The following is a 26,268-nucleotide window of genomic DNA, read 5'->3' as shown; positions in this document are numbered from 1 at the left end:
TTTTTCTTTTTTTTTTTTTTTTTTTGGGGGGGGGAGGCAGGGAGCTCTAACGAAATAAAACCGCAGATTACTAGAGGGACAGCAGGTTGATGGAGAACAATATTCCGGCAGCGAGGTGCAGTTATTTACCCGCCCCGCAGACCTGCCTGCACACTTCCGAGCACAGCAGGCGTTCTCTCCACACTTACAGCCTTGCACACCCAAACACAGTTCATTAACTACTTTTAACAAGATGTGTTAAAAAATGATCGACACAAACACAGTAAAAAAAAATTAGTGTGGATCTACATTATTGTTTTTTAAATTGTTACTAGAAAAATACTCTAATTATAAAAATAATTTGCCTGTAAGCACAGAATAAGCAGAACAATTTTCTGTCAGTCTTGAATGTCGATTTTTGAACTGTTTGTTAAAGAAGCTTGTTAAACAGATATGTAATTTCTCGATATATATCAATAGTGTGTATATAATTTAATATAGAAATGACAAATATGCAACGTAAGACAGTAAGTTACAAGTGGTTAATAAATTCTGTAAATACCATTACAGAAATGCAGAGTTATGGCAGATCGCAACTTCAACCTCCGAACCACCGGCTACAGGGAAAGACACCTGTAGGCAGCTGAAGTCAGTATTATTTTCAATCCCTTCAAAGTTTTCTGTTAATATGCAAGGTTTGTATAAATATACTATTAAAGTTTTTATATATATACACATATACACACACAGAGAGAAAGAATATTTATTATGTATATATATAAAATCACTTACTTGATGGAAAGGCCCTCCAATTGTATCTGCATAACCACAATCTGGATATAATTTGGCATTTTTCCCCTTTAAAAATGAATTTTAAAAAGAGCCAAATTCTGACTCCCTGCACCAAACCTAACTGGGACTCTGAGGGACGGGACCGTGCCTGCGGCTCAGCACGAAGCCAGGGCAGTGCTGGTTTGCAGCCTTGGAGTCTTTTGACAGGGCTTTTTTTTAATACTAGCGCGGATTTTTAATTAGAGAAGAAAACGCAGAGAAGCAGAATCAAAGCTGAAAATTCGGCTTTTTCAACTCCTCTTAAAAAGCAGGAAAATCAATCTGCAGGTCTCCGATTCTTGACGCTTTAGTTGTTACGCTTAAAAAACCCCTGCCAAGAGAAGGCAACATGAGGAAGGCCACGGGCATGGCTCCCTGGAGTTCACCAGCGGTTGCTACAATCATTTTTCAAGGTAGCTTTTGCTAGATAATGCACTTTAAATCTGTCTGACGTAAACACACGCTATCCACACAGGTACACCCCCCCCCTCCTTGCATACATAATTAAAAAAAAGTAACACCAATGATGTTTAAGCAGGTTTCTGAGCAAAGCTCGGGCAACTTTGGTCTTGTTTGTGTAACTCGAAAAGGGACGCTGGGACCCGCTCCCGCGGGGACAAGACCCCCGGCTCGCCCTGCCCGTCCCACCGCAGGGACAGCGCTTGCGGGCTTGGCCAAGACCCCGTTCCCTTGGTCAAGAAAAGAAGTTAATTCACTTTGAAACCTCACTTCCTAATAAAGATAGGGAAGAGAAGAAATGCTTTAGAAAGCTTAAGAAATCGTTTATACGCTCGGTAAAAGAACGGCCGCTCTTACACAGTTACTACAGCTGGTGCCTTACAGAGTGTTTGCCTATCTGCCCGCCGGCGGCTGGCTCTGCCCAGGAGGGCTGCGGAGGAGCTGCCGCTCTCCTACAACAACACGCAGGTCTTCTTGTCCTTGAAAGGGTTCTCCGAAGCAGGTATGCCCATTAGCAAGGGATCTTTCTTGGCGTGTTCTTCACAGTAGAGCATTAGGTCTGCTGATGCTTTTGACACCTGCAGAAGACAGAGGGGAAAAAAAGAAAAACAACAACAGAAGACCCATAAAATGGTATTTCCCCATAACTGGTAACATGATGAAATGTGCTGAGAGGTGCCGACGGGTACAAAGTCCCGGTGCGGGACGGGAGAGGTGCTCGGAGATCAACACACTCTCTGGGGCCCCGTCTCCCATGAGAGACACGCTGCCACGGGCTCGCTCCGGCTTCATCTGCAGCGGGGAGAAGAGGATGGACCCCGGTACTGCGAGGTACTTGGGGTTAGTTCACGACACCAGGCAAAAGTACCGCTCGGCTCCCACACGGCTTCTACAGAAGACTAAAAATAAACAGGCGGAGGTTCAGAATAACGCAGTAGGTTCGTAACGAGGAACTTCTCATCTATAAAGTTGGGAACAGTAAACAGAAGTATCCTCGGATGAGTAGCTGTTCGGGGCACGCTGCGCAGGGACCTTGCTCGGCCCCGCTCCTGAGCCCCGAAGCCTGGGGAAGGGCACCGCTGCTCCGTGAATCCGGACATCTGCTCTGCTGGCCTTCCAAAGGGGCTGGGGGCAGCTCAAGGAGCCCGACAAGACCCGAGAAGGCAATTACGAGCGTAGCCAATATCCTACCCCTGCTAGTGGGAAACAAGTTTCGGTTTTTTTCTGTCTTAAGTTAAAAGGAATCGAGTTTCCGCTACCACCTTTTTTTTTTTTTTTATAACGTCCCCACACATTCGCCTTCCTTGCAGACGTAGCCTTCAGCCGGCCGAAGGACGGCACAAAAATCACACAATACGCCTGAAACTGGAAACGCCTACCTGCCTTCTCTTTCACACATCTGACGTGCACTTCCTATTTTGCTCTGGTTCTCCTACAAGTCCATAAAGCACTGAGCTACCTGAGGATACTGCTGGTACGTGGCCCCAGGAAATAGTTTTTTTTTCAGATTTGCTGGGCTGAAATATGTCACATTCTGAGATGGGGGGGAAAACTGCACCGTGGGCACGCACGGGCTCCCTCGTCTTACTGTCCTACTGCTGGAAGGAGGAGAAAACAAGAAAAAAGGAGGGGTAAAGAAGAATGTGTGCTCACCTTTATTCTTTCTATTGAGGCTTCTATTCTCAACTGCTGGACAGTCCTTCGGGCCTGGGCTATGTTGTTGGTCGTGCTAGCTGTTTTGCCAGACATTTTCAGTGAAGCGGCGAAGCTCTGTTTTGAAAGACAGCGGGTTAGTTTTCCAGAAGGCGGCACAGCACATTGAACTGCTTTTACACACAAAGGTCACCATGACGCGCTGCAAAAAGTGCTGCTTTTTTTTTTTTATTATTATTTTGCACAACAGGAATGGTCAGCTGAGAAGCAGCTCAGTAACTGATGCTCTCCAGAAAAACCCTATGGGGCTCTTGGGCATCTTAGTGCTTCACTCTTCCCTGCGTTAATGGGCGATAGGGGTTTATCGACTCTGCTCTTCCAGCACCGCGCCGTGCGCCCACGCCTGCCCTTTGCACAGGGGCCAGCTGCAGCACGGTCAGCCTCTGTGTCTGCTGCGGAGGGACGGATCCTGCTGCGTGGGAAGGGACGGTCGCCCCAGGTGGTGCCGGGAGGGAGCAGAGCTGCCGCCCGCCTGTCTGAGCGCTGGGGATGAGGAGCGTCCCCTCCTCTGCCTCGCGCAGACGGAGGAGGATTTCATGGCGGGTTACGGCTGCAGCGAGCAGGACGGGCAGAGGCACGGCCGCATCGGCCCCGCAGCCCGGCCTCCCTGCCTCCTTCGCCCCTCTCCGGCCGGGCTGCGTTGCAGGTCCGCAGCAGCCCCGCGGCAGCTTCACGACACATCAGAGGAAAAGGAAAACAAGAAGGCAAAGTTCAGAGGTGTGCTCCCAGCTGCTGTCTGCTCCCATGTGGCCATATACAGGGGAGTAGCAAGAAAAAACTGAGCAGCTCCAGGACCTTACTTCTCCGGGTAAGAACGCAAAGCATCAATCCTGACATGGGGCTGGCTTTTGGACAGTGTCCAGCGAGAAGGGAGGATGCTCTCCGTGGGGCTCAGCCGGCCGGTTCGGCAGCGATCCGTGCACAGCTTTTGCAGCCTGACCCCCCGTTTGCGGCAACCCGCGGGACTCCTGCAAGTGCCAGGAGGGCAACGCGTGCCGCCAGCTTACAGGGGAGCCCGGTCCGTGCCAGGATGCCACACGCTTCCCTGCGAGTCGCGCCAAGGAAGGAGACGTGCTCCCGACCCCACCAAAGAGCAAGGAGTGACCCAGGATGGTGCGTGTGCGACCACATCCAGAGAAGGACGCCAGCCCGCCTGCCAGCTCTGACTCCAGACCAGGTCCAAGAGCACACACGGCATCAGTAAACAATGAAGGGTCAGTTTTGTCGGTGCTGGCACTGCCGTCCCTGCGCAGCTTTATTACGGGCGCTCTGCAACGGACCTAAACGAGGTTCCTTGATCGCGTCCACAAAAGCACACTTAGTTGCATGCTGTAAGCCAGCGCTCCACCGGCACCTACACCACTTGGGATGCGGAGGTCTTAATCTCACAGTGGTCCCAGAAAACCTCGGCCTTTTCAGCTGACATAACGCACACGGCATGCTTGAGCCTGCCCTGCTTTATCGGACCACCACGAGCTGTCCCTTTGCCTGTGCCGCACCAAAGGCCACCCTGTCCTGTCTCCCAGCAGCACCCTTCCTGCTGCGTGCCCCCGGCATCCCCGGCCGTTTCCCATCCCGTGCAGCCGCACGTCAGCACCAGCCGCTGCTGCTGGAAGGAAACGACTCGCGCGGGGAGCAGCAGGAGCAGGGAAGGGCTCAGGACCGTGCAGCATCGCGTTCAACAGAACATCCCTACAGGCACTGCAGTAGCAAAGAGCTTATCGCTAAATTATTCAGGTACCCAAGAGTCCAAAGAGCAGCTGGTTCAGGACAGTCCTGCCCTGTGAAACTGTCCTTTCTCTGCCAATCCTTGTACGCAATCTCTAGCAGGACTGTGCACAAACCCTGCCGCCTGCTCTCCACAGCTCCATGAGAGTTAACTGGCTCCGTGGTGCGGTGCTTAAATCATTTATCGCAGTACAGGGACTCGAATCCAGCGTAGCTGCATGTGACCTTTCCAAGCGCTGCAGACAGCGTTTCCTCGTAGGCTTCAGGTTTCTCACGCCTGGGCCGGGGTAGCAGTGCTGTTTTTCCAGCCAGCGCTCGTGCCCGCCCAGCTAGCTGGGAACAGCGTTATTTTGCACCAAGCCCCCATTCTGGGACATGCCATCATTTCTAGGCTGCTCAGCAGGGCCCAGATTTTTAGAATTTTTCTCTCCCTCTGCAGACACAGCCCCTGGGTTTGAAGTTCACCCCTGGCACGTGTTAGGCCAATACAGCCCTCACCGGTGGAGCGCACCCGTGGCAGATGCGGGTTGCCCACAAAAACCACTACCGCCCCCCCCCCCCCGAGCTCTCCTCCCACAGCAGCCCAGGCACCCGTGGGTGCTTTCTGCTGGCCTGGAACCACACACAGCCAGCAGCAAGCACCCCCCGCACGGCATCCTCAGCGTTTCTCCCTTGGGAGTGATGCACTGACCCACGCTCCCGCTCAGCTTTCTCTGCAGCCCTGTGATCTGGTGAGCAGTATCGCAAGCAGCACGCTAACGTTTTTTTTCCACGCTTTACAGCTCACAGCTGACTTTTGCTGCTCTTCTAAGATCCCAGCAGCAAATCACAAACCAAGCAGCCCGCTGTTTTTCCCAGCTATGTCCAGTAATCGCGAAGCCCAGCGAGGGCAGGACCGGGCTGCACGTGGCGCGCGACGCTGCAGAGCAGAGCGAACGCCGGCGGCCGAGCTGCAGCGAGAGCAGCGTGGGGGACGCTGCCATCGCTGGGGAACGGGACGCAGGGGACCTTCCTCGCAAGGGCTTAGGGCAGAGTAATTGCCAAGCAGCTGGTAACACCGCCTGCTCACACACAGGTAGGAGGGACGTTCACAACCGATGTTAGGTATCATTGAAAATTTGTTTCCTGGAACCAGTATTAAGAACATACCGATGAATCTCTCCACCTGCATGAATCTGGCCGTGTAACAGCCCTGTGTAGCTCACAGGCCTACCTTCCCCCCGACTCTTTGCATCCGGGAGCAGGAGATAAGCACGAAACCCAGAACTAGTTTAAATACTGTATATATTCCAAATGACCTATTTCAGGGCAAACCACGGAAGGTCTGTAGTAATTTTAGAAATGCGTGCCAGTTCAGAGATCACAGCTCCCAGCAAGCACCCTGCAGCAGGCGAGGCACCGGCCATTTCAGGGACAGGCTGCATCTGAAGCGTCTACCTTCCACTCCTCTAAATATTTCCATCCGGGGTTTCTGTACACAGCTACCATGAGTAAAGCTGTAGCAAAATTGAGGAAATTTGAGCAGAGCAGACGGCCGTGACACGGAGGCCAGGGAAGCCAGGCTGGCAGCACACGCCGCCGGCTGACTCACCCGACTGTGCAGGACAGCTTGTAAACTGTGGTTGCTTCCCCTCGGCGATAGCTGGGTCAGTAACCCGAGCCTGGGTCTGTGCAGTCATCCGCTGCCCCAGTGCCCCACAAGCCCCTCATCGCCCCCAAATTTCCCGCTGTGCTCCAGCCAGGTCACCTACGGAGCGAGTTGCACGTGGTTCACCGCTTACCACCCAGGGAAGGTAATTAATGCAAAATTTAAAAAAGCCATCAGGATTTTCTCTCTGCGAAGCAGCCTTCCCTCTATGGCACTGCCTAAACCGAAGACACAGACGCTCATCCTCACTCGGCACCCACCGCCCCGCTGCTCCACGGTGCTGCATTCGGAGCGGCACGAAGGAAACAAGCCAGGACTGTCTGCACAAAAGCAGCTCATCCTCCAGCCCGGCAAGCCTCTTCCAGCCCTCATTTAATCCATGCAGGACGATGCAGGAGGGCACAAAGCCAAACCGTGGCTCAGCGCAGGGCAGCTGAGACACAGCCGTGACCGTGCAGGGCCGGGAGCACCGGGCGTGAGCGAGCCCACGGACCCCGCGCCCAGGGACGGGTGCTGGTGGAAGGAGTCCCTGTCCATGGCAGGGGGGTGGAACTAGATAATCTCTGAGGTCCCTTCCAACCCAAACCAGTCTGGGATTCTATGGTTTTGCTGGAGCAGGGCTGCCATCTCCCAGCGCTGCCGGCTACTTACTGGGCACGGCCGCGGTTATGGAGCTCTGGGAGCGGTGCTTGCTCTAGGGAGGTGTGAAGTCTTTGCATGCTTTGGCTGCGAGGAGGAGAGTTAGAGATGCACGGGTGTCTGAAATACCCCCTGTATCAACATCACGACACAAACTCTCAGTTATTAACCCAGACCCACCACATTACAGTCGAGTTCTTGCTAATCACGGAGCTGTAACAGCCCACAGCAAGTACACAGCGTATGCGTCCTGAATTACTAATATTTGTAGCACCCAAATATTAAAAAGCATTTTGATGGCACATTTAGTGATTCAATCTGCAAATTACTCAAGAGGAGGAGCGCTGACTGACACAGCATAAACACATTTGTCTGGAAATAGTTGTAAATCTGTTCGTAAAGGTTTAATAGTCAGACAGTTTGCTTTACTGCTGGGAAAGGGCAAGCTACTTGGAGCATGTTTCTTGTTGTAAGCGATGATGGGAGGTGTATGTTGAATGCATGTCATATTCTTTGTAAAATACAAAGTGAAAACTCTCTGGAATCCAAGGCAAAGGCTGTGGTGCATTAACCACCTCTGACATAAGCCCTGCAGTGCCGTGACTTTCCAGTTCAAGTCAGTGATGGCCAACTCAACAAGCCGGGGAGGCTTACACCACGCCGGGCAAGGCAGGAACGCACTGGGGGCTCCACCACAAACGCTAAAGCAGAGTTGTACAAAATCAGGAGAATCACCTCACATCCCGAAGAGCGGGCCATGCTTTGGCAAGGTCAGGGGGCCACAACCAGGGCTTGGTGCCACAGAGCGGGGGACACGATGGCTGCGGGGGAGCCCCCATCTCCTCCGGCGCTGCTGCAGGTCTTGCCTGCAGGGAACCCCAACCTCTTCCAGCCGCTCACTGGAGGCAGCGAGAAGGACCAAGCTGGAGCTGCTGCGAATCTCGACGGCAGCACCCGAGCCGGGACACGCGTAAGCTCTGCCGGTAAACCTGCTCCGTGATTTTGCGATGCTGTCGCCAGACAAAAGGAGCCAGGAGACCTGCACATCTTGGCACCAGGGACTGCCCAAAGGGCTGCAGCCTCAGATCCAACGGATAATGTGAGCAGGCTGCACTCCACAGCACCGTCTGCTCGTTTAAAACAGCATTTAGAAACATAACAGGAATCTTCTGTCAGTAGACTTTTGGGGCATTTAACCTGACAATTTGAGGAATTCAATTAGTGCAAAGCTAACTGCAAGATAGAGTTCCTAGAAAGGAAGTTTAAAAGGACACAGATTTTGTGGGTTTTGTTCAATGCTTCCTGCCTTTGCTGGCGTGCCATGAGAAGCGGGCAGGGGAACGGCTGCTGCTGCCCCTTCCAACACACAAAAATAGCACCCGGACCCTGTTCTGCTCAAAGCCATTGACACATTTGGGTTCAAATTTTGTGACTCCTTCCCACTGAAAGCAATTGATTGCAATGGGGAACTACCAGACTAGGGGCTTTGCTGGACCTGGGTTTCCTTGCCTAATCCTGGGGCTAACTTAAGCTGCAGAGTCGAACTGGGACTTCTCCTCAATGTGTAAATGAGGCTTAACTCATTTGTAAATGGTAACGGGATCATCCTTGCAGGCGGTGCCTCCCCCTGCCCCCCCAGCACAGCCCCCAGGGCTGCTCGCTGCTGCGACTCCCACCCTGGCACCCAACACGGGGTTGCGGACCGTGCTCCTGGGTGCTCCTGGGTCGGCAGCGCCAAGCCTAGGTGCCCAAAGCAAGGCACAGCTCGCTGAGAACATCAGCAACCCTTCCCCGGGCCCCAGGAGAGGTGGTGATGCCGTGTCTGGAGGATGTTCTTGCAATGGGACTGTAAGTCCTATAAGAAGTCCTCCTGCACCATCAGCTGCAGAGGAAAAGGACCCTACTCCTGATGGAGAGTGTCCACAGACACTAAGGGGAGACGTGCAAGTACAAAACAGCTACGTGGAACTGAAACGGTAGAAGAGGAATTTAAAAGGGATTTCTCATGTGTAGGTAGAACTCTTAAGAAAAGATAATAGATAGGAGACTACTGGCTGCTTTGGGAAATTTACGCTGCAAAGAACACAGTGAGAAATCAGCAGACCCTACCTTTTTTGGTTTTGATCAGAACAAAACCACAGGATCAGAGCACTGCGTTCATCCCACTCTCCCTGCCTCCTCATCGCCAGCATCGGAGGGCATCTGGCCACAACCTCCGCAGGACCCTGGGGCCAAGGTGCCCGACTGACTCGTGAAACAGGCAACGGGCGCGCGGAACCCAACAGCCTCGCTGCAGCGCAGGTATTGCCCAGGAGAACCCGCAGAAGATGGACGCAGCTGCAAAAAGCTTCCCCATACCTGACAGGCTCACATGTTGGTGAAAAATGAGACTTCCAACCAAGAACCTCCAACACGCGCTGCTAGAGCTGATAAATGCAGCGGCTGAATTTGATAATGAACTCTGCTGGTGCGATGCAAACTGACTGCGTGTGCTTTAAAGCAATCCTTGCTGGAATAACAAGGAGTTGTTTCACACAGATACAAAAGAAGCATGGATTCACTACAAACAGAGCCCAAACTCCCATTCCAGGCCCTGCCATTTTCACATACTCTATTGAAAAATTACAGAGTGAAAAAAAACCAACCCAAAGCAATTTATCTTTATAAAGTAATGCATGTGTCACCGAGAAGTAAGTTAGTTCAACATTTGCTGATCCCTCTAATTTTAGTACTTTTTTTTTTTTTTAAGACGTAAGGTTAGAAAACAATTACTGCAAAATTAAAAGATAAACCGTTCTCCTCTCATTTGGCTGGGACAAGCCTAGGCTGAGTTTGCCCAGCCTTCCCTTCCCCACCCCCAAGCCACAGCCCCAAAACCCCTTTTGCCACCGGAGAGGTTTGAGTTTCTCTGGAGTTCCTTCTCATCCTACATGAATGACCTCAGTAGGAAAGTTTCAGTCCTTATTTTCCCAGCTGGTTAGCTTTGTTAATAAATTAGATGTTTAAAAAAACCCAACAAACCCAAACCATAACATTTGAAAATTAAATTGCTGTGTTTCCTCATCTTCAAACAAACACAAGCAGCCTTACTTTAATAGTCCTCCTAAGATTACTAAATCTCTTCTGCAGGGAGATTTACAAACAACTAGGTCATCACCCAATAATACTGTTTTCCCTCCGAGTTCCTGGCAACCTACCCTATTAACTGAAGCTGCTGCGGCCATCTCGAGCTGCAGGACTTCTCATAGGGTACACTTCATTTCAGACAACAGCAACAAACTGCAGAGAACTCTGCAGATTTGTATCAGCGGCATGCGCAGTTCTGCAGAACATGGGATTTTGCGCCCTCAGAGCCCGGGACAGGGCTTTCTGGGACAGGGATGACTCCAAGGATGTCTCCCAGGAGAATTAAGTCACTCTCTAAAGAAAAGACCACTCAGTCAGGGAGAGCACTGCTCCAATTTCTGGGAAACAAGCCTTCACGCTCAATGGGCAGCCCTCAACTGAAAGCAAAGACACCCCGAAAGCCGAACTCACCCCATCACTTTTTGCAGCAGGATGTCTCGTGTCCCCCAGCACTCACAGTCACAACAATTCACTCTCTGTTAAACAGACCAAAAACAAAGTTCCACCAAGTTTTGCAGTTCACCACCTAAGACAAAAACACGGCTGGTGTGATCTCGTGCTGTTCTAGGCAGGAGGTGAGCCGGGCATCCCCTGTGCCTGCGGCTGTAGGAACACGCAGTGAGCCACAACCTCGGTCCCCCGTTAAGTGACAACGCTGACCGAGGGCTTGCCAGACCTGGGGCCGACGATGGCAGATTCCCTAGTCTCGGAGCAGCTGCGGGCACGGCTGCAACTCTCACTTGTCTCTGACTCACAGCCTAAAAAGAGACAAAATAATCAGTCCCACCAAGAGCCTTCTCTGGCCGTCGTGCCCAAGGCAAAGGCTTCCTGCAGAAAGTGCTCTGAAAACATGAACAGCTACGTTTGAGAACAGATGGGGTACGTTTTTTCCAGCTGCGCCGGCTGGTCTAATAAAACAAGCAAGCTTTCATGCTTCGTGTCGGCTAGCAAGGGGCTCACAGGTTTGCCTGCCTTCTGCAGCCACAGCACCCCACAACCCCGCGCCTCGGTCCCCCCCGGCTGCCAGGCCACGGCTGCGGCACTGCGGTGCTCGTGCAAGCCGGCGTGATGTCTTCTTTGCTGTCAGTCCTGAGCACAGTGTGCAGCTTTGATTTTCCCCTTCTCACTACAAGGAGACTAGAGGAGCAGAAAGGTGCAGTGAGACACACACCTGGAAGAAGAGTTTCCATTGCAGCAGCCACGAACCCCACCGGGACCCCTTGGTTTCCCGCAGAGAGGACTGATACCCAGCCACGGAACACACTACCTGTTGTCACCTCTCGCCCTGTCTCACTGTTCATCCCTACCCCTGCTCCGTCCGAGAGCTGTCAGAAGTGAAAAGCAGGTATTAGTAACAACGGGAGGGAGCAAAGCTGTCCGCAGAGCACACACTGGGCTACAGCTCTGTCATTAACAGCAGAGTCAACGAACGAATGGAGCAAATTTGCCAGTGGGAAGGCTTAGCTCATCCTTTGGGGAAAACACCTTCTTCCACAGAAAACTGAGGACTTAGGTTTGTTTGAAAGAGGAGGATGCTCACCAGAGAAAGACAAAAACCCATGAAACTTCCGGTGCACTTCATACGGGCCATACACCTGTGTTGTTTTTTTTCCTTCTTATAAATAACAACAGAAACACTTGCAAAAAGGTGGAGCTTCCCCTCTTCCCTAGAAAAACCCCTATTTTTCAAGGTCTTGCCCTGTTTATTTCTGCAGGCTTTAGGTAATGAGGTTACAATGCAGCAGGCGCTCAGAACAGCAGCTGCAGCAGGTACGTGGCTGGGCATTGAACTGGAGCTCCAACCGGGATAATTAAACACCAATCTATCTTATTTTTACTCTTTTAGATCCAGGACTTACGAACCACCTGCTGAGCGAAATGTAATTAAATCACCACTGCTGAAGTACACCCAGGAATCGCAGCTCTGCCTCGCAAGCAGTTCCCTCTTCGCCCCAGTTATATAAAGTCAGCTTACGCTGTGGCTCCGAACCCCGGCTACCAGCGGAATAAAGGTTCAAAGGGTATCTCGTTACTATTTCTTTTGAAGTATAACAGCTTTTAAGTTGAATAACTCAAACCTGTAGATCAATAGAGCGGATTGAACAAAACACAGAACGACAACACTAACCACTACGGCAGCTAAAAGCGTACGAGACGCGCGTGGCCTCATCACACCCTCAGCCTCTGGATTTCCTGGGCGACAGCCCGCAGCTGGGGGTTGGCACGAATCTACAGTTACAGCTAACCTGCAAACGCAAGTTTCTAGGGCGTCTCCTCTTTCAAGCCACAGAAGCCATGCTGTGGGTGATACGGGCACGGCAGGCTTCAAATTCGGCATGGAAACAGCGGGCAAAGGAGGACACGAGCAGCTCCAAAACCAGAGAGGGATGCCAGCCTTCCCCATGACCCCCCTGTCCCCCTGCCGCATGCAGAGGGGATCCCCCCTCACCAAGGGTGTTGCACAGCACCCACCCAAACGGCCCCGCAGCAGCACCAGCCTTTGCTCGGGTGCCACCAGGGAGCCGTCGCTGCTGGGAGCTCCTCCAGCTCGGAAATGTTCGGATGCCGCTGCCTGCATCAGCCTGCTAGAAAAACCAGAAACAAACACCGCCATGGAAATTATTTTGCTTTCCTTAAAAACACAGTAATAGGGAAAAAAGAAATAAACAAGCTACCTGGCTGGTTCAAAGCTGGGCTGCATCCAGCCCACGCTCTGCATGTGCTGCCCTGCACCGAGCTGGGTACCGACTATGACGCCAGGCACAAATACTGCTGGGGGAAGCACGCGCATCCCGAGGAGCTGCTCGGCGGTGCTGAGCGGCATTTGGGCAGCACTTCTGCCCCAAAACCCAACCGTAACATGGTACCGCAGGAGCTCGTGGTTATGGTTTCAGTGATTCCACAACAAATGCTGCAGGTTTACAAGTGAAACTGTCCTGCAACCTGCCCAGTCTTTGCTGAAACAGTTTTAAGCTGGATCCATTTTGCCTATCGCCACCAGTAAGAGACTGCCCGCTACTTCACAGCGCTGCCTGCAAAACAATTTTACGGTGACCTTCCTTACCAACACCACCCTCCCTGGCACCCTTTCACCCCCGCTGCCTTCAGCCGGGACTCTGCAAACACTTCAGTAATAACACACCATCAACACCCAAATCCAGCTGTCTCCTCTTACCTACTTACACTCTCTAGAGCTAGAAGGAATAAAGCACCAGGAGCTTACTCTCTGAAGTCAGCAATTTTACTTCTGAAAATAGAGTAGATTTGTTGGGCAGAGAGGTGGCATTTTTACGGTTGCCTCCTCCGGAGGCTGAGCCGTGCCATTGCCCGGGGCACAGCAGGGACAGCACAGCGAGCTGCCACCCAGGGCTCATTGCCTGCTCCTTGGCAGGGTGACCCCTCGATCAGGCAGTGCTTTGCGGGCCCTCTGCCCCCATGCAAAGACTCCGTCCCTCTCCTGATGGCAAGCAGCACCTCCTCTCCCACCTCAGTGCTTATCCGGCTTCAGAGGAGCCACCCGCACCATGCAGCGGTCTGCTTCAGGGGAACAGGCACCGGAGGAGGCAAGCCCCCCTTCGCCCCCAGCCTGGGTAAGCGGGACACCGTGCACGGGCTGGGAGGAGCGAGAGGAAGAGGGGCTGCAAGCAGCATGGAGAGGCACCGGCAGCTACGGTCAGGGTCGGTCCATGCAGAGTGGAGAAGAGCCATGATGGCCCCTGGAGGGTCAGTGTAAGGAGGGGGCAATGCCAGAGCCCCTCTTCAGCACCAGGGCTGACTCTGGACTACGTGCACCACTACTACTACTACGTGCACCACCACTACTACTACTACTACGTGCACCAGCAGGGTGTGGGGTGTTTCGGTGTATGGTTTCCATGGGTTCTCCGGGTGCTGCGAGTGCTTCTGCACGTGCCCCTTTCCCAGGCGCTTGTGTGGGAGCGTGAAGGCTGGAGGCTGGTTGGGACTTGAACGCTGGTTGTTGGTTTTCCTACAGGGCAGACGTGGCTGCTCGGGAGCAGGTTTGTTACGACTTGCAAAATCTAAAAACTCTCCGAGTCCAAGCCAAGAGGCCTGACGCTGGCTTTAAAGGCCATACCTGGGTGCAGAAAAAACCAACTCTATTCTGAGGGTGCATCATAGCATAACCAGGTATGTCAGTGCACAGAAACATGGTTGCACACAAGCATCAAAAAGTCTCTGTCACAGCAATATCTCATGGCCTTGATTTTCTAATGCTTAGATCCCCGAGGGAGGAATCTGCTGGAGGAGTCTCAAAGCGTCTATCGCTACCTTCAGCCAAACCTCTCGCCTCTTTGCACTGGAGCAGGCCTGGAAGGGAACGGCATTTGCTGCGGAGCGTTCGGAGTCCCAGCGAGCACTGACACGTGCCTCCCCAGATCCTGCACGCCCCGGCAGGCAGCGGCACCTTTCCACAGCCGCCCAGCAAAGGGGATGCCAGCTCCCACAGCTGCCTGCGGGACCGTGCTGACTCTTTCCTGTGCCAAGGTCGAGCATCCCAGCGTAGGGCTCTGGCCGCTCCTGCCCTCCTGCGTGGGGCAGCGGGGGATCCCCAGGCCCCCTCCCCAGCACCATCTTCTCTGCCGTGCAGCAGGACTGCGCACAGGCTTTTTGCTGCTGCCCAGTCCCTGTGAGGTGACCCGCAGGGAGCGGGGGAGAGGCACAGGGTCCCCGATGGCGGCAGCAGCAGGTGGGAGAAAGGCGCATGCAGGGGATGCCTCTGCCCACCTGAACCCCAAATTCCCCTCGGGGGTGCTTCTTCTCACCCAAGATTGGCCATACAGAGTCGAGGGGCTTGAAGGAGGTGCAGGCTGGCAGGACAGGCAGCGGGCCCAAGGATTTTATAAAGGACTTGAGAAGCCAGGATGTGTGTCAAGTGTGGAAAAAGAGTGGCAGGGTGGGTGTGGAGGAAGCATACTGTGAGCAGCCCTGACCTGTCACAGGCTGGACACAGCCCGGCGCACACCGATTCCTGTGTGCATCCGCCCACAGCAGCTCTCCAGGAGTGCTCTTTATCGCATCCACACCTTCAAAGTAAATACTACAAAAGTTATCCACGCTGCTCTTCCAGAAACGGGGACGCACTGTCCCAGATGTAACCCTAATTAGAGAGCAATGGAACGAGGAGGGCATGTTCGATGCTCCTTCTCCAACCGGTTGCTCTGCTCGGAGAAGGAAACAGTACCTCCAGCAAAACAGCCCCTTCCCAGCTCACCCACCTCTCGTGCCTGCGCAGGGTGATCCCATCGCTGCAAAGCTGCACCTCAGCCAGCACCTTGCTCTGGTTATGCACCCAACCTAGTTTTCCCAGCGATGGGTGCAGCCAAAGGGAAAGCCGGTGGTGGCTGGCAGTGCTCCTGCCGCCCCAGCCCCAGCGCGGGGCCGTGCTGACACCCAGTGGAAACGCCCGGCAGAGGGGAATGCTGTGGCCAAAATCTTTTCCTTTCTTTTCTACTAAATAGAATGGAAAAGGAAACCTGGTTAGCAGGAAAACGTCGGAGCCCGGCCCTCAGCAAGAAAACAGAATTAAGTAGTAAAATGAAATGGGGATTGGGATGCTTTCTGGTCATTTCTCTCTTTATGATACTTATACCACACCCGACGAAAGGAGAGACGAGGTTGCGTGATACGCCGGAGCTTACTGGGAAGAGGAGGACTCGGAGACACTTGCGCACTTTGCGGTACTGAACGCAGTACCTGTGATGCAAACATCCCAGGGAAAGCGGCGACCACGAACGCCCACAACCTCCCTGCTGGCTCTGGGGGTACCATGGGGGGCTGCTTGCAGCCCCCCGCTCCCTCGCCCGCCCTCCACAGAGCCCCAGCCAAGGCCTGGATGGTTTTCAGCAGCGAGGCTGTGGCTGCCGGCTGCGGTGCCTGCACTAGCTGCCATCGCAGGGCACCGGCGGCCAGGGGAAGGTTTCTCCTCCTGCTTCCACAACTACCACGAACCAAACTGTTAGTAGCAGCAGCGACAGTGATGGCTAGCTGGTTCCTGGCAGGCAAGGAGGGCTTGCTTTTTAAATAGGTATCAGGCAAGATTTACAATCACGGCACAGTATTTTATACACACTAGAAGAAGTTTGGGTTTGGTAAAAGAAAACAAGATCCTCCCCAAACAAAAACAACTCCTTTGCGTATTCAAGGATCACACTATTACCATGCCCACAGAAAAGCTGAAACCTCTGGCAGCTGCGCTACTTACACGCAGTGTTTTTCCTGAAGGACGTGGATGCTTTGGGATGCACACCCTGCACAGCATCACGGCTGAAGGGACTGGTGAAACTCAGGTGCCTCAGAAGACCCACCTTGTGTTTTGTGGGGCACAGAAGCTTCTGCTTTATGCAAGGTCACTTGGTCTGCACAAGTACAGATCTGAGACGGGACGCGAACTTGAAGCAAATACAGAGACCGGGTTTTACGTGCCACAGGTATAAAAGCAAGTGGGAAAACCGGCACGCCTCAGCTCTGTTCAAACTGTTTGCCTCTTGTTCAGATTACAGTGTGCATTAGCAGCTTTCAAAACCACTTTTACAGCAGAAAAGATAAAGCAACAACAAACTTTCCTTCCATCCACGGCTCTCAGAGGGGTTGCAGTAATTGGGGCTAGGTTAGCGAGGGGAAGTCTGGGCGCGCAGATGCACAGGCTTTCCCCAGAGGCGAGCGGCCCATCAGTGCACGTGGAGAATAAAAGCACCTCAAAGCACAGAACACCAATTTGTGATGTTCGCTTCTTCAGAGAATTTACAGTTGAAAATATTTAGAGATTTTACAGTTCAGATTTTTTTTTAAGTTATAAACAACGCTGCTGGTGTCTTAATTAGTATTTCTAAAATGTATAAAAATCCCAACTAGAACGAAATGAAAGAAAACAGCCAACTCCCAAGATCTTCAATTGGATTTAGCGTTCTGGGTCTTAATTAAGGATGTCTTCCTTCATAACCTCCATTTCACATGTTATCCCAGTCCCATCCTGCTGATCAAAACTAGGCTAGAGCTACGTTTGATTTTCAAAGTCAGCCTCCATACACATGATTCTGACAAACCCGATTTACTTGTTGGGAAATGAGTAGTGGAAAAACCCGCTTTTATTTTCCTCTTCATTTTTTTCTGATTTAACTTTTTATATCTTTAGTACGAATGAAAGCCATGAAAACCGACTTCTAGATCAAGGTCACTTTGAAAAACATCTGAGCAGTATTATTTTAAAGACACTGGCCCGAAGTCGTTAGTAAGGACAACCTGTGCTCCCTAACTAACCGTGGTGCAGTTTCTCCACACAAGGTACCTGTTTCACCCCACTAACTCACACCAGAAAAGACATACACAAACTACAAAGAGACATTTGCAAAGAGACTTTTAGTTGTATCAAAATCAGTTTATCTTACAGCATGTAAAGCAGGAGCGGTCCGTGATCAAAGCACCAGACTGGGAGTCACGAGATCCAGCTTGGCCTCAGGTTATGTGACCTTCAGCAAATTCCTTAGTCTGGAAAAGAGATAAAGGCGAGGACGTTGGTGGGAGACGCTCCGTGAAGCGCTCTGTGGCTCTCAGCTCAAAGTCACAAACCGGGTGCAAAGTATTTCACAAGCTCCCTGGCTACATGAATTTGTTGAAGTAACTATTTTAACGAAGGGGCAAATACAGGGAGAAGAATTTGAATTCTGAGATGGTCAAACAATATACAGGTAACACAGCAAATACAGAAATTATGAAGGCTTTGCTAACTGGTGTAGTAAACAAGGAAAAGCCTCATTTCTGTGGGAGAAACAGCCTATTCAAAACCAGTATTTCTGTCCCCAATATTCAATGGGAAGGTGGTCAGGTAGCTAAACGGGAGGTGGATGAGCGTCAGCAACCGCTGCTAGTAATGCCTTAGAGAGAGGGCAGCCGCTGGCGCCTGCCACCGAGCCAGCACCGTCCTTGTGGCCTCTCCTCCACAAAGCTGCCAAGTATTTTGTATTTGTTTTACTCCAGAATAAAATTAAATCAGTGGGGCTTGGGACTTGTCATACTGCTTTATATTTTGCATGAAGGAAAGGAACAAGCGTGTACTGGAAACTCACCTACATAGGCAGTCTTGCTACCTGTCCGGCTTGCTTTGATTTTATCGGTGTAATGATCCTGAAACAGAGTAAAATAAAAATTGTAAGTACTTCATAGTGCAAGAAAGCCAAAGAGGGGTTAGCACTTGTGGTTTAATTCCAGTCACAAAGACTACAGTATTTTGAGATTGGCGTCACTGAAAAATCTACCTCAAACCTTTCTTGGGGCCAGCTCCTCTATTTCCCTTCCCAAGGATATGGCCACAAGCGGCCAATTCCCTCTGGCCACCTCCCAAACGCGCATCAAGTAGCAAGCTGTAGTGACAGGACAAGGGGGAATGGTTTTAGACTGAAAGAGGGCAGATTGAGATGAGATGTGAGGCAGAAATTCTTCCCTGTGAGGGTGCTGAGGCCCTGGCAGAGGTTGCCCAGAGAAGCTGTGGCTGCCCCTGGCTCCCTGGCAGTGTTGAAGGCCAGGTTGGATGGGGCTTTGGGCAACCTGGGCTAGTGGAGGGTGTCCCTGCCCATGGCAGGGGTGGGATTGGATGGGCTGGGAGGTCCCTTCACACCCAAACCAGTCTGAGATTCTATAAAGGCTGCAAAAACCTGATTTTTTGCACCGCCTCCTCACCGCCACTACGGCTCCTCCTGAAGCCCATGCCCCCTGGGCAGAGGTCCCACCCAGACCTACGGCAGATGAGGTTGAGAGACAGCTGTTAGAAACGCTGCTGGCTTTAAAACGAGTTAAACTACTGGGGGTAAAACCCTGAGCAGGTTGACATTAAGTGCCAGCATAGCTGGTGTTGAGCACGCGTATTACTTTGCTTCCTGTAGACTCCTCTGAGATGTGAGCCTCCACTGACAGATCCCAGCAGCTGTGTCTACACTACAGGAGAAACAAATCCGAGAGCCCACGGTTCTTACGGAGGCCTTTACACACCCAGAAAAAAATCCTGGGATTTGATCAATCCTAAAACATACAAGTTCCTGCGCCAGATACCGTTCACTGTGGCAAGACTGGCAAATCCGGAGCATGCCATATTTAACAACGTCCTTAAATTTTCATAGTATAAAATGCTACTTTTAAACTAAAACTATACAGCAATGAGAATTCAATGAGGGCAGCAATTTTCTAAGAGTTTTGGTCATGAATGATAGTAGAATTGGGTGCCTGATATGTAAAACTCAGCATCGCTAAGAACAGAAACCAGCATTCAAAAACATCGATCTATCATACAAACACAAACCAAGCTGGCTGCCTTGATGCCCCAGGTAAAAGAGAAGGTGATAAAAAGCACAAGGTGACATGCCTTCCGTGATAGCTAGAGGGGGGACTTTATTTACAAGTAAAGTGGCCTTTATTTGCATTGCTTTGCTGCTGCATGAAGTCTAAGGACGTGCACGTTCAGTGCAATACACATATGGGTGCGCAAATACACATGTAAAGTTCTAAACCAGCAACTAATAATCTAACATTTACTGGTAACTGCTGTGTTAACCTTTCCTGTAATTTATAATGCATGTTTATATACTGTTGTATCCCTGTAGAGACACCCACTGTCAAATACGGTGCAAAACACGGATTATACGCACCGGGCATTTACTGAGCTGGCGAAGCAGCTGGGGCACAGATAACTCATACACCAGGGCACGGCAGGATCCAGGATCGCCACTGACACTTTTTGGAAGAAAAACAACCGTCATTCGCCAAACGGCCGGCGGAGCTCTGGCGCAGAGCCCTGGCGCCGCTCAGTAACCGGCCGAATAACGCAATTAGCTACGAGCTTTACCAGCCCCGGTATGCGTGAAATGCAGAGCCGATTCTCGGCACACTGAACCCAGAGCAACGCAGAGGGGCAAAGCGATGGCAATGGCCACCGGCGGGGAGAGGGTAGGGGTGGGTGGCTGTGGCCTTTTGGCCGGCACCCGGCAGCACAGAGGCTTTGGCACAGGGGCTGGGCTGCAGCAACGATGGTGTCGGAGGAGCCGGAGCAATTCAGCTCCCCCATTCCCAGAAAACACGGGGAAAAACAGCACGGGAAGTTCCCAAGGGATGGGCCTTAACGAGGCAGAGAGACGCTGCCTGCCGTGGGCTGGCAGCACGGGCAGCGTCCCCTTGAGAAATCACACGCCGCTTCCCGTGTCGGAAACGGCATCAAAATTTTAATAGCTTCTGTTAAAATCATTGTAGGGAGTAAGAAGATAAATTGCATTCAAAAACAGACCGCACTGTCACAGCCAGTCCGCGTTGTCCCAGCGCGAAGCCTGTGCTTTTCACATACAGCAAGGAAACAAAAAATAAATGCAACACGTAACCCTCCTTTACATACGTGTGACAGCTGTGCTGCGCAAAATACAAGTTTCAACGGAAAAGCTTCTGCTTTGCTTATCTGTGCAAGTTCTCACTCCGGCCACACACCCTGAAAACTGTTAAAGAAAACTAAGAAAAATTTTAATCTATTGACTTTTGCTTCCTGATGGAGATCAGAAAACAGACAAAACAATCTTGAAATGCATCTAAAAAATAAATATAGCTCATAGGGGCCACTTTCCACCCTAGAGCCATAAAGACTCGATATTCTTGCCTAATCAAAGCTCCTATCAAATTAGTCATAAAACCCCACAAACCCAACATTACTAGCATAGTTTGAGCCTGGCGTAACACACTCCCTCCGAAACCCTCCTAAAGACGTGCTGCGTAGCTGGAGTGTAAGCCTTCGGGGGTCGAGTCATCCTCAGGAAGGAATAAATCAGGGAAGGGCACGGGGGAGAGACGAGGAAATACCACTGCCAGATGGGTCCCAGACCCGGTGGCCAAGGGCAGCAGCCCAAGGCCGGGTCCTCCTGTGCCACGGCCCCGGCAGCCAGCTCCAGCTGGAGCATCCCTGCTTTGCAGGACGGATCCCTTGCAAGTTTTACACTAACACAAACCAGATTCGGCTGGGAAGAAGGTGGTCCGTCTCCCAAAACTGTTGGCGACACTTTTTGCTCATCCCGGCTCCAAGCTTAGACCCAAAAGCCTGCCTTTTTTTTTTTTTTCTGGCTTGAATCTAAAAACACAGCTGAAAATGTAGTTGGGGATCTGCTCAATCTTATTCACAGGAACAACCGACAAAACAGAGTATTTGACTTATAACAGCACCAACTTTTACATTTTTAGGGCAGCGATCCTGGTAGTTTAACACACACTCCAGACGGCTGCAAAAACAAGCAACAGGAGAACACAACACCTTTTGTACCCTGCCTTACAAGAGCAAGATGCTGCAGGGAAACAAGAGCTTGGCTGAAAGATTATGGCTTTTCAGTAATAAAAATAATGAGCTCTTTCCATTTAATCTCTCATTTCTGAGACTTGCTGCACTTGCTAAACTTCTTCCTCCGCGGCACAGACGGACCCTTTTCCTGGCGAATGAAGTTGGAGATGCGTTCGGAATGATTTTGATTCAGAAACAAAAGCCTGCTGGGCTTCTGCAGAACCGCTACATGACTGCAAATTCATATTTCATGCTGGTTTACATGCATTTCGAGTATTTCCTACAACAGCATAGCTTTCCAGAGAGGGTAACTTCTTGCCAGCTGTGCTGGTGGTGTTTAGTAAGGACAACTGAAGACTGGGATCAACAAGAGAGAGGAAGATCATCAGCAGAAGACTTTTGAAAACCCATGGAAAGCTGCACCATGCTACGGCACAGGATCCTTCACGAGAACTTTGTTTTTCTAACACAAACTATAATGAACTGCCCTGGGACAGAATTTCTTGCATTTCGCTGTGATATGGCAGCACGTAAAAAATAGCACAAATACCTTTGGTATCTGCTTGGGTTTATTTTTAAAAGCAGAAAGGAAATTTTCTTCTGGAAATACTCTGGCTATTCATCGAGATGATTAATGACATGGCAAAGAACCTTTTTTTCTTTCATTAACTGAAAAGGTACACACAGATACATCACGTATCTCTGAACTGCAGACTGCACCAGTTGCTGAGCCCAAAGACCTAACAACAGAGGGCAGAAATCTAAACATACCCAATTAGGGATAGAGCGCTCAGGAAAGGCCTTTCTGGAGACAGACTTCCTACATTACAACCAATTTTAAACTAAAACTAGGATGCCTGTTTCTGCTGAATAAGCCCTCTCCCCTGCAGGGCCACCTTTACTCCCCTCCGTCACCACCGAGTCCCCGCTCGCAGAGCTTCCCAACCATGGCCGTGGCGGTTCCTGCTCCGCAGCACCAGCTTTCGTAGCCCCGACGGTTTTCCCTGGTTCTCAGCCCACATTTTCCCTTTCTAATGACATCCACCGGTCCCTCACGAGGACATCCCGCACCTTTCCTTACGCCTCCCCAGCACAGCAGCCTGGCGCAGCCGGAGGAGGCTGGAGGGCAGCGCTGGGTCCCACAGTATCATCTCATCAAACTGGGAAGGAAATGATTTTTTTTTTTTTTCCTCTCCTCAGCTTAAAGCACCGGAAAACTTTTTCTGTTCCCCATGGTTAATCCTACACCTACAAACAACACAGCCACCCTGCTCCCATGTGCATTTGGCAGTGGCTTTTGAATTGCCCGGTTCTTGCCCCAGCAAGGGAAAGAAGTTATTCTGAGTATCAGCTGGGGGAGCTTTCGCACAAAGATAACGATCATTGCACAAAGATAACTATCGTTTAGAGAGCAAGATCAGGCAAAATCTGCCCCGTGTGCTCCAACTGCCTCTGCACAAGGAGAGGTTACAAATAGCGAAGGGATGATTCAACAGAGCAGCACCGGCACTGGCCCGTGCAGCTGCCAGCGCAGCCTGGGCCGGGGCACCGGGCTGTGCCCCTTCCCACCAGGGCAGAGATCGGCTTTGCCACCTCCAAACCCTCGGGACAGCCGGGGTCGAAGGACTGTTCTCGCACGGCGAGCCAGGGCCCTGAGCAGATGCCGCGTGTGGGAGCAGAGGCACAGCGGAGGGAAGCAGGAAGCCTCAGGTCACGCGTACGTCCAAAATGTGCCGAAAACCACCCTGTCCCTGTACGGCAGGTGCGTAAAGACACGGGAGAAGGGATGGGAAGAAAAACGGTGTAAACAAATGGAATAGCAAGCCTGGTTCCTGCTTCAAGTTGAGCTGTTTAAACAAGGAGATGACCCCACGGGAGCCAACACGGGGTACCACCCTCGCGTGGGGGCTCGGGACCGGCAGCATCCCAGAGCTCGCATCCTGCGGTCGTTAGCCGCCGCAATACACATAACCCTTACAACACACTTTGTTTTCTTTTTTTTCTTTTTTTTTTTGCTCTGTAGCTCCATCACATGCCAAGATGCTGATACAGATACAGGAAGCTGAATATAAACACATTGCCTGTTTTACCAAATATTCAAAGGAACACAACTAAAAATACACACTCAATGGTGTTCCTGAACATCTCAAAGCTATGAACTGCTCACATCCACACTGGTAGGCTACGCTGCCTGGGGGAGCCCCCAGGAGCCCCGGAGCTTGTGGACACGGGGTACACCGTACCCCAGGTCTCAGTTTTAAGGACCTTCTCCTCCCCACGGACGTGCAGCTGGAAGAGGGCTGAGCTGCTCGGCAGTAATGAGCGCTACGTCTGGCACACGGGAATGCCGGATCCCCCTGAGCTGCACGCCTCGCCGGGGAATGGATGTACCCCCACTGCTCCCCTCCGCCTCCCCACTTCTACCTACCTACCTCCGAAAAACCCCACAGGGAATCCTGCTGTAACTCAGTCCCCGTGCGGACTTTTGTCACTACCTCTGCTCTTTCTGCTACTTCTCACTAGTCCTTGCAAAGTAAGAGTGAAAACTTTTTGCTCATGTCATTGGTATTTTCTCTTCTCCCTCCCGTCTACATTCCTCTACAGGTTATTGCTGAGAGCAGAAAAGATGTGATTTCAGAAGAGACCACAGTGCTGAATGCAGGATGAACATTCAGATTCAGAAAAATGAGGTCTAGTTGTGTAATATTGCAAAATTCAGAAAAGAGCTGCACAATTCCAGCAGTGATTAATGTGGAACAAATCCCGAGAGTCATCAAACATCTGCAGCTTCAATTTCCCAAGAAACAGCAAGTCCACAACTACTTCCAAGATCTGGGGAACTTGACTTTCCGCTTCCATTAAAGCTAATGAAAGTTTCACTACCAACTCTTACCGCTGCACAAGTGCACGTCTGTGCTAGAACACGAGACCTGCAAGCCCTACCCACTCCTACAGCCTTTGGAAGCGCAGACAGATTTGCAGCAATAGAATCCTCCCAGGAATACTGCTCCATAGCTCGGCCAAGGTTGTGGTGGTGTTTCCCATGCTAACTATACGCTGCTCGAAAGTATTTCGAAAGTACTCCTCTCCATCCCCGTGAAGCCGGCTCCTGTGGTAATCTCCGCTCTGCTGCGGGTGGGCAAAGCGAAAGGGCTGAGGGTGAGGATTTACGGGGCTGTACCACAAACTTCTGCAATAATTTGAATTTGCTTTTGCAACGGAGCCTGATCAAGAAAGATGCATCGGGGTGTGGGAAGCTGTGCCCGGGAAAGAAGGACATTCCCACCCCGTAGAGCTGTTGCGTTTAGCATCTTCCACAACGGACTCAACGTTTCAGCAACACTCAAAGGGATTGTGGAGCCATCACCATGCTACTGTCTGCACCCCAGATCTTACAGAGAACTTCTCGTGAATTTGGCTCAAATATACTGAGTCTTTTGAGGAACAGCGCCTAAGAAATTAAGAACTTTCAGTATTCATAAGACAAGTTACTCTGTAGCCAGAAAGATATATTTTTAAAACAAAAGAAGTACTGAAACCTGCAGCACAACTCAATATTTGCGTTTAACGCCAGCAAGAGATCGGAGATGCCGACAGTGGTTCTGACCAGCGGTGCCTGCTGCTTGGGAGCCCTCAAACTTCTCCCAAGAGCAGGAGAGCTTTGTTTTTAACTGAAGGTGGTCCCGTCCGCTGGGCGATTATGAAAGCGAGCTTGACCGCAGCACTGGACCCCATCCATTGTTCTCCTTCAGAGTTTATTGCCGCTTTAGTGCTTGATTAAAGATATCCTAAATGACTGCAATACACTCAACGCAAGGATGAAATACGGGATTGAGAAGTCATTAACTGCATACTAATCCCTCAATCTCATTTAGTGCTACCGGAGTAGCATAAAATGCTACTGCTGTCCAGTACTTGCTGTTTACTCACAGATTTTTATTTCTAAACCAATTTACAACCAAGATAAATGCAAACAAGTGACTTGTCACTGATGCTATTAGCTCTAAGTCAATAGAAATGCCAGCTAACAGCCTGACAAATTACTGTGAATTCAATTCGATGTGCCATACTAATCAAATTGTTTCCTGACCGTCAGAACTAACGAGGTTCAGCTTCCTAAGTATTCAGCCTGGCTTCCCAAACACTCCAGATACTCTTTTTCCCCTCAAAAAAGTAAAGAATTTTAGGCTTGGAATAGAATATTGCAATTTAAAAGTTGCTAAAGTAAACTTATTACTGCAACAGGGTGTGTAATCTTCTCAGCATCGACATGAAACCTCCTCAAATAATGACGCTCACCACTAATTAAACTCCTTCCCACACCAATCCCATGGGAAACTTCGTCAAGCAGAGCGCCACGACCCCAGCGGGGCTGAGGAAAGCCCATCGCCCCATGGGTGGGAATATTAAAACAGACAAAAAGTTTAAATAATTTATCCAAAGGTTGGGGCTGCCTCTCTGCAGTTTGTGCTCCCAGCCCTCTGCATCCATCCCCTCTATATAGAAGGTCTGGACACAGAGAGGGGAAGGCCGGGTGCCTTTTTTTTTTTTTTTTTCCTTTTTACATAATTGAGCAGATTTTATCCCTTTCTGGAGCCACACACAACTTGTTGAACCGCATCAAAGCGGCTCCGGGCAACACACTGAGGGAGAGCTGAGGGAGGATACGGGGCGGGGGGGGGGGGGTGTTGGTTGAAAAAAAAAAAACCCCTAAAAAAAGTCCAAACCAACCTAAAATCTGCCCGAGGGAACCGCACGGGCCCAACCCGCCCCGCCGGGCCCAGCACCGCCCGCGGCCCACCCAGGGGGCCCCGCCAGGCCAAGGGGG

At 51.1% G+C, this 26,268-nt stretch overlaps 1 protein-coding gene across 4 annotated transcripts; it reads right to left on the bottom strand.

The window, feature by feature from the left end:
- GNG12 (G protein subunit gamma 12) lies at positions 1-23,952 on the bottom strand. 4 transcript variants are annotated; one of them, XM_075759135.1, is made up of 5 exons: positions 23,873-23,952; positions 18,208-18,265; positions 17,530-17,629; positions 2,923-3,039; positions 729-1,847 (listed from the first exon to the last, which is right to left on the bottom strand). In XM_075759135.1, the coding sequence occupies exons 4-5, from the start codon at positions 3,016-3,018 to the stop codon at positions 1,722-1,724; spliced, it is 222 nt and encodes a 73-aa protein (XP_075615250.1). In that variant the 5' UTR covers positions 3,019-3,039; positions 17,530-17,629; positions 18,208-18,265; positions 23,873-23,952; the 3' UTR covers positions 729-1,721. The 4 variants fall into 4 exon arrangements, with proteins under 4 accessions (XP_075615251.1, XP_075615252.1, XP_075615250.1 ...); XM_075759134.1 differs by lacking the exon at positions 23,873-23,952 and adding an exon at positions 19,780-19,873; XM_075759136.1 differs by lacking the exons at positions 17,530-17,629; positions 23,873-23,952 and adding an exon at positions 19,780-19,874 and having other exon boundaries at positions 1-1,847.
- Between the last annotated feature and the right edge of the window lie 2,316 nt (positions 23,953-26,268).

This window comes from Balearica regulorum, chromosome 8 (genome assembly GCF_011004875.1).
Source record: "Balearica regulorum gibbericeps isolate bBalReg1 chromosome 8, bBalReg1.pri, whole genome shotgun sequence".
NCBI classification, from domain to species: Eukaryota; Metazoa; Chordata; class Aves; order Gruiformes; family Gruidae; genus Balearica; species Balearica regulorum.
This window is presented reverse-complemented; position numbering and strand designations above follow the sequence as displayed.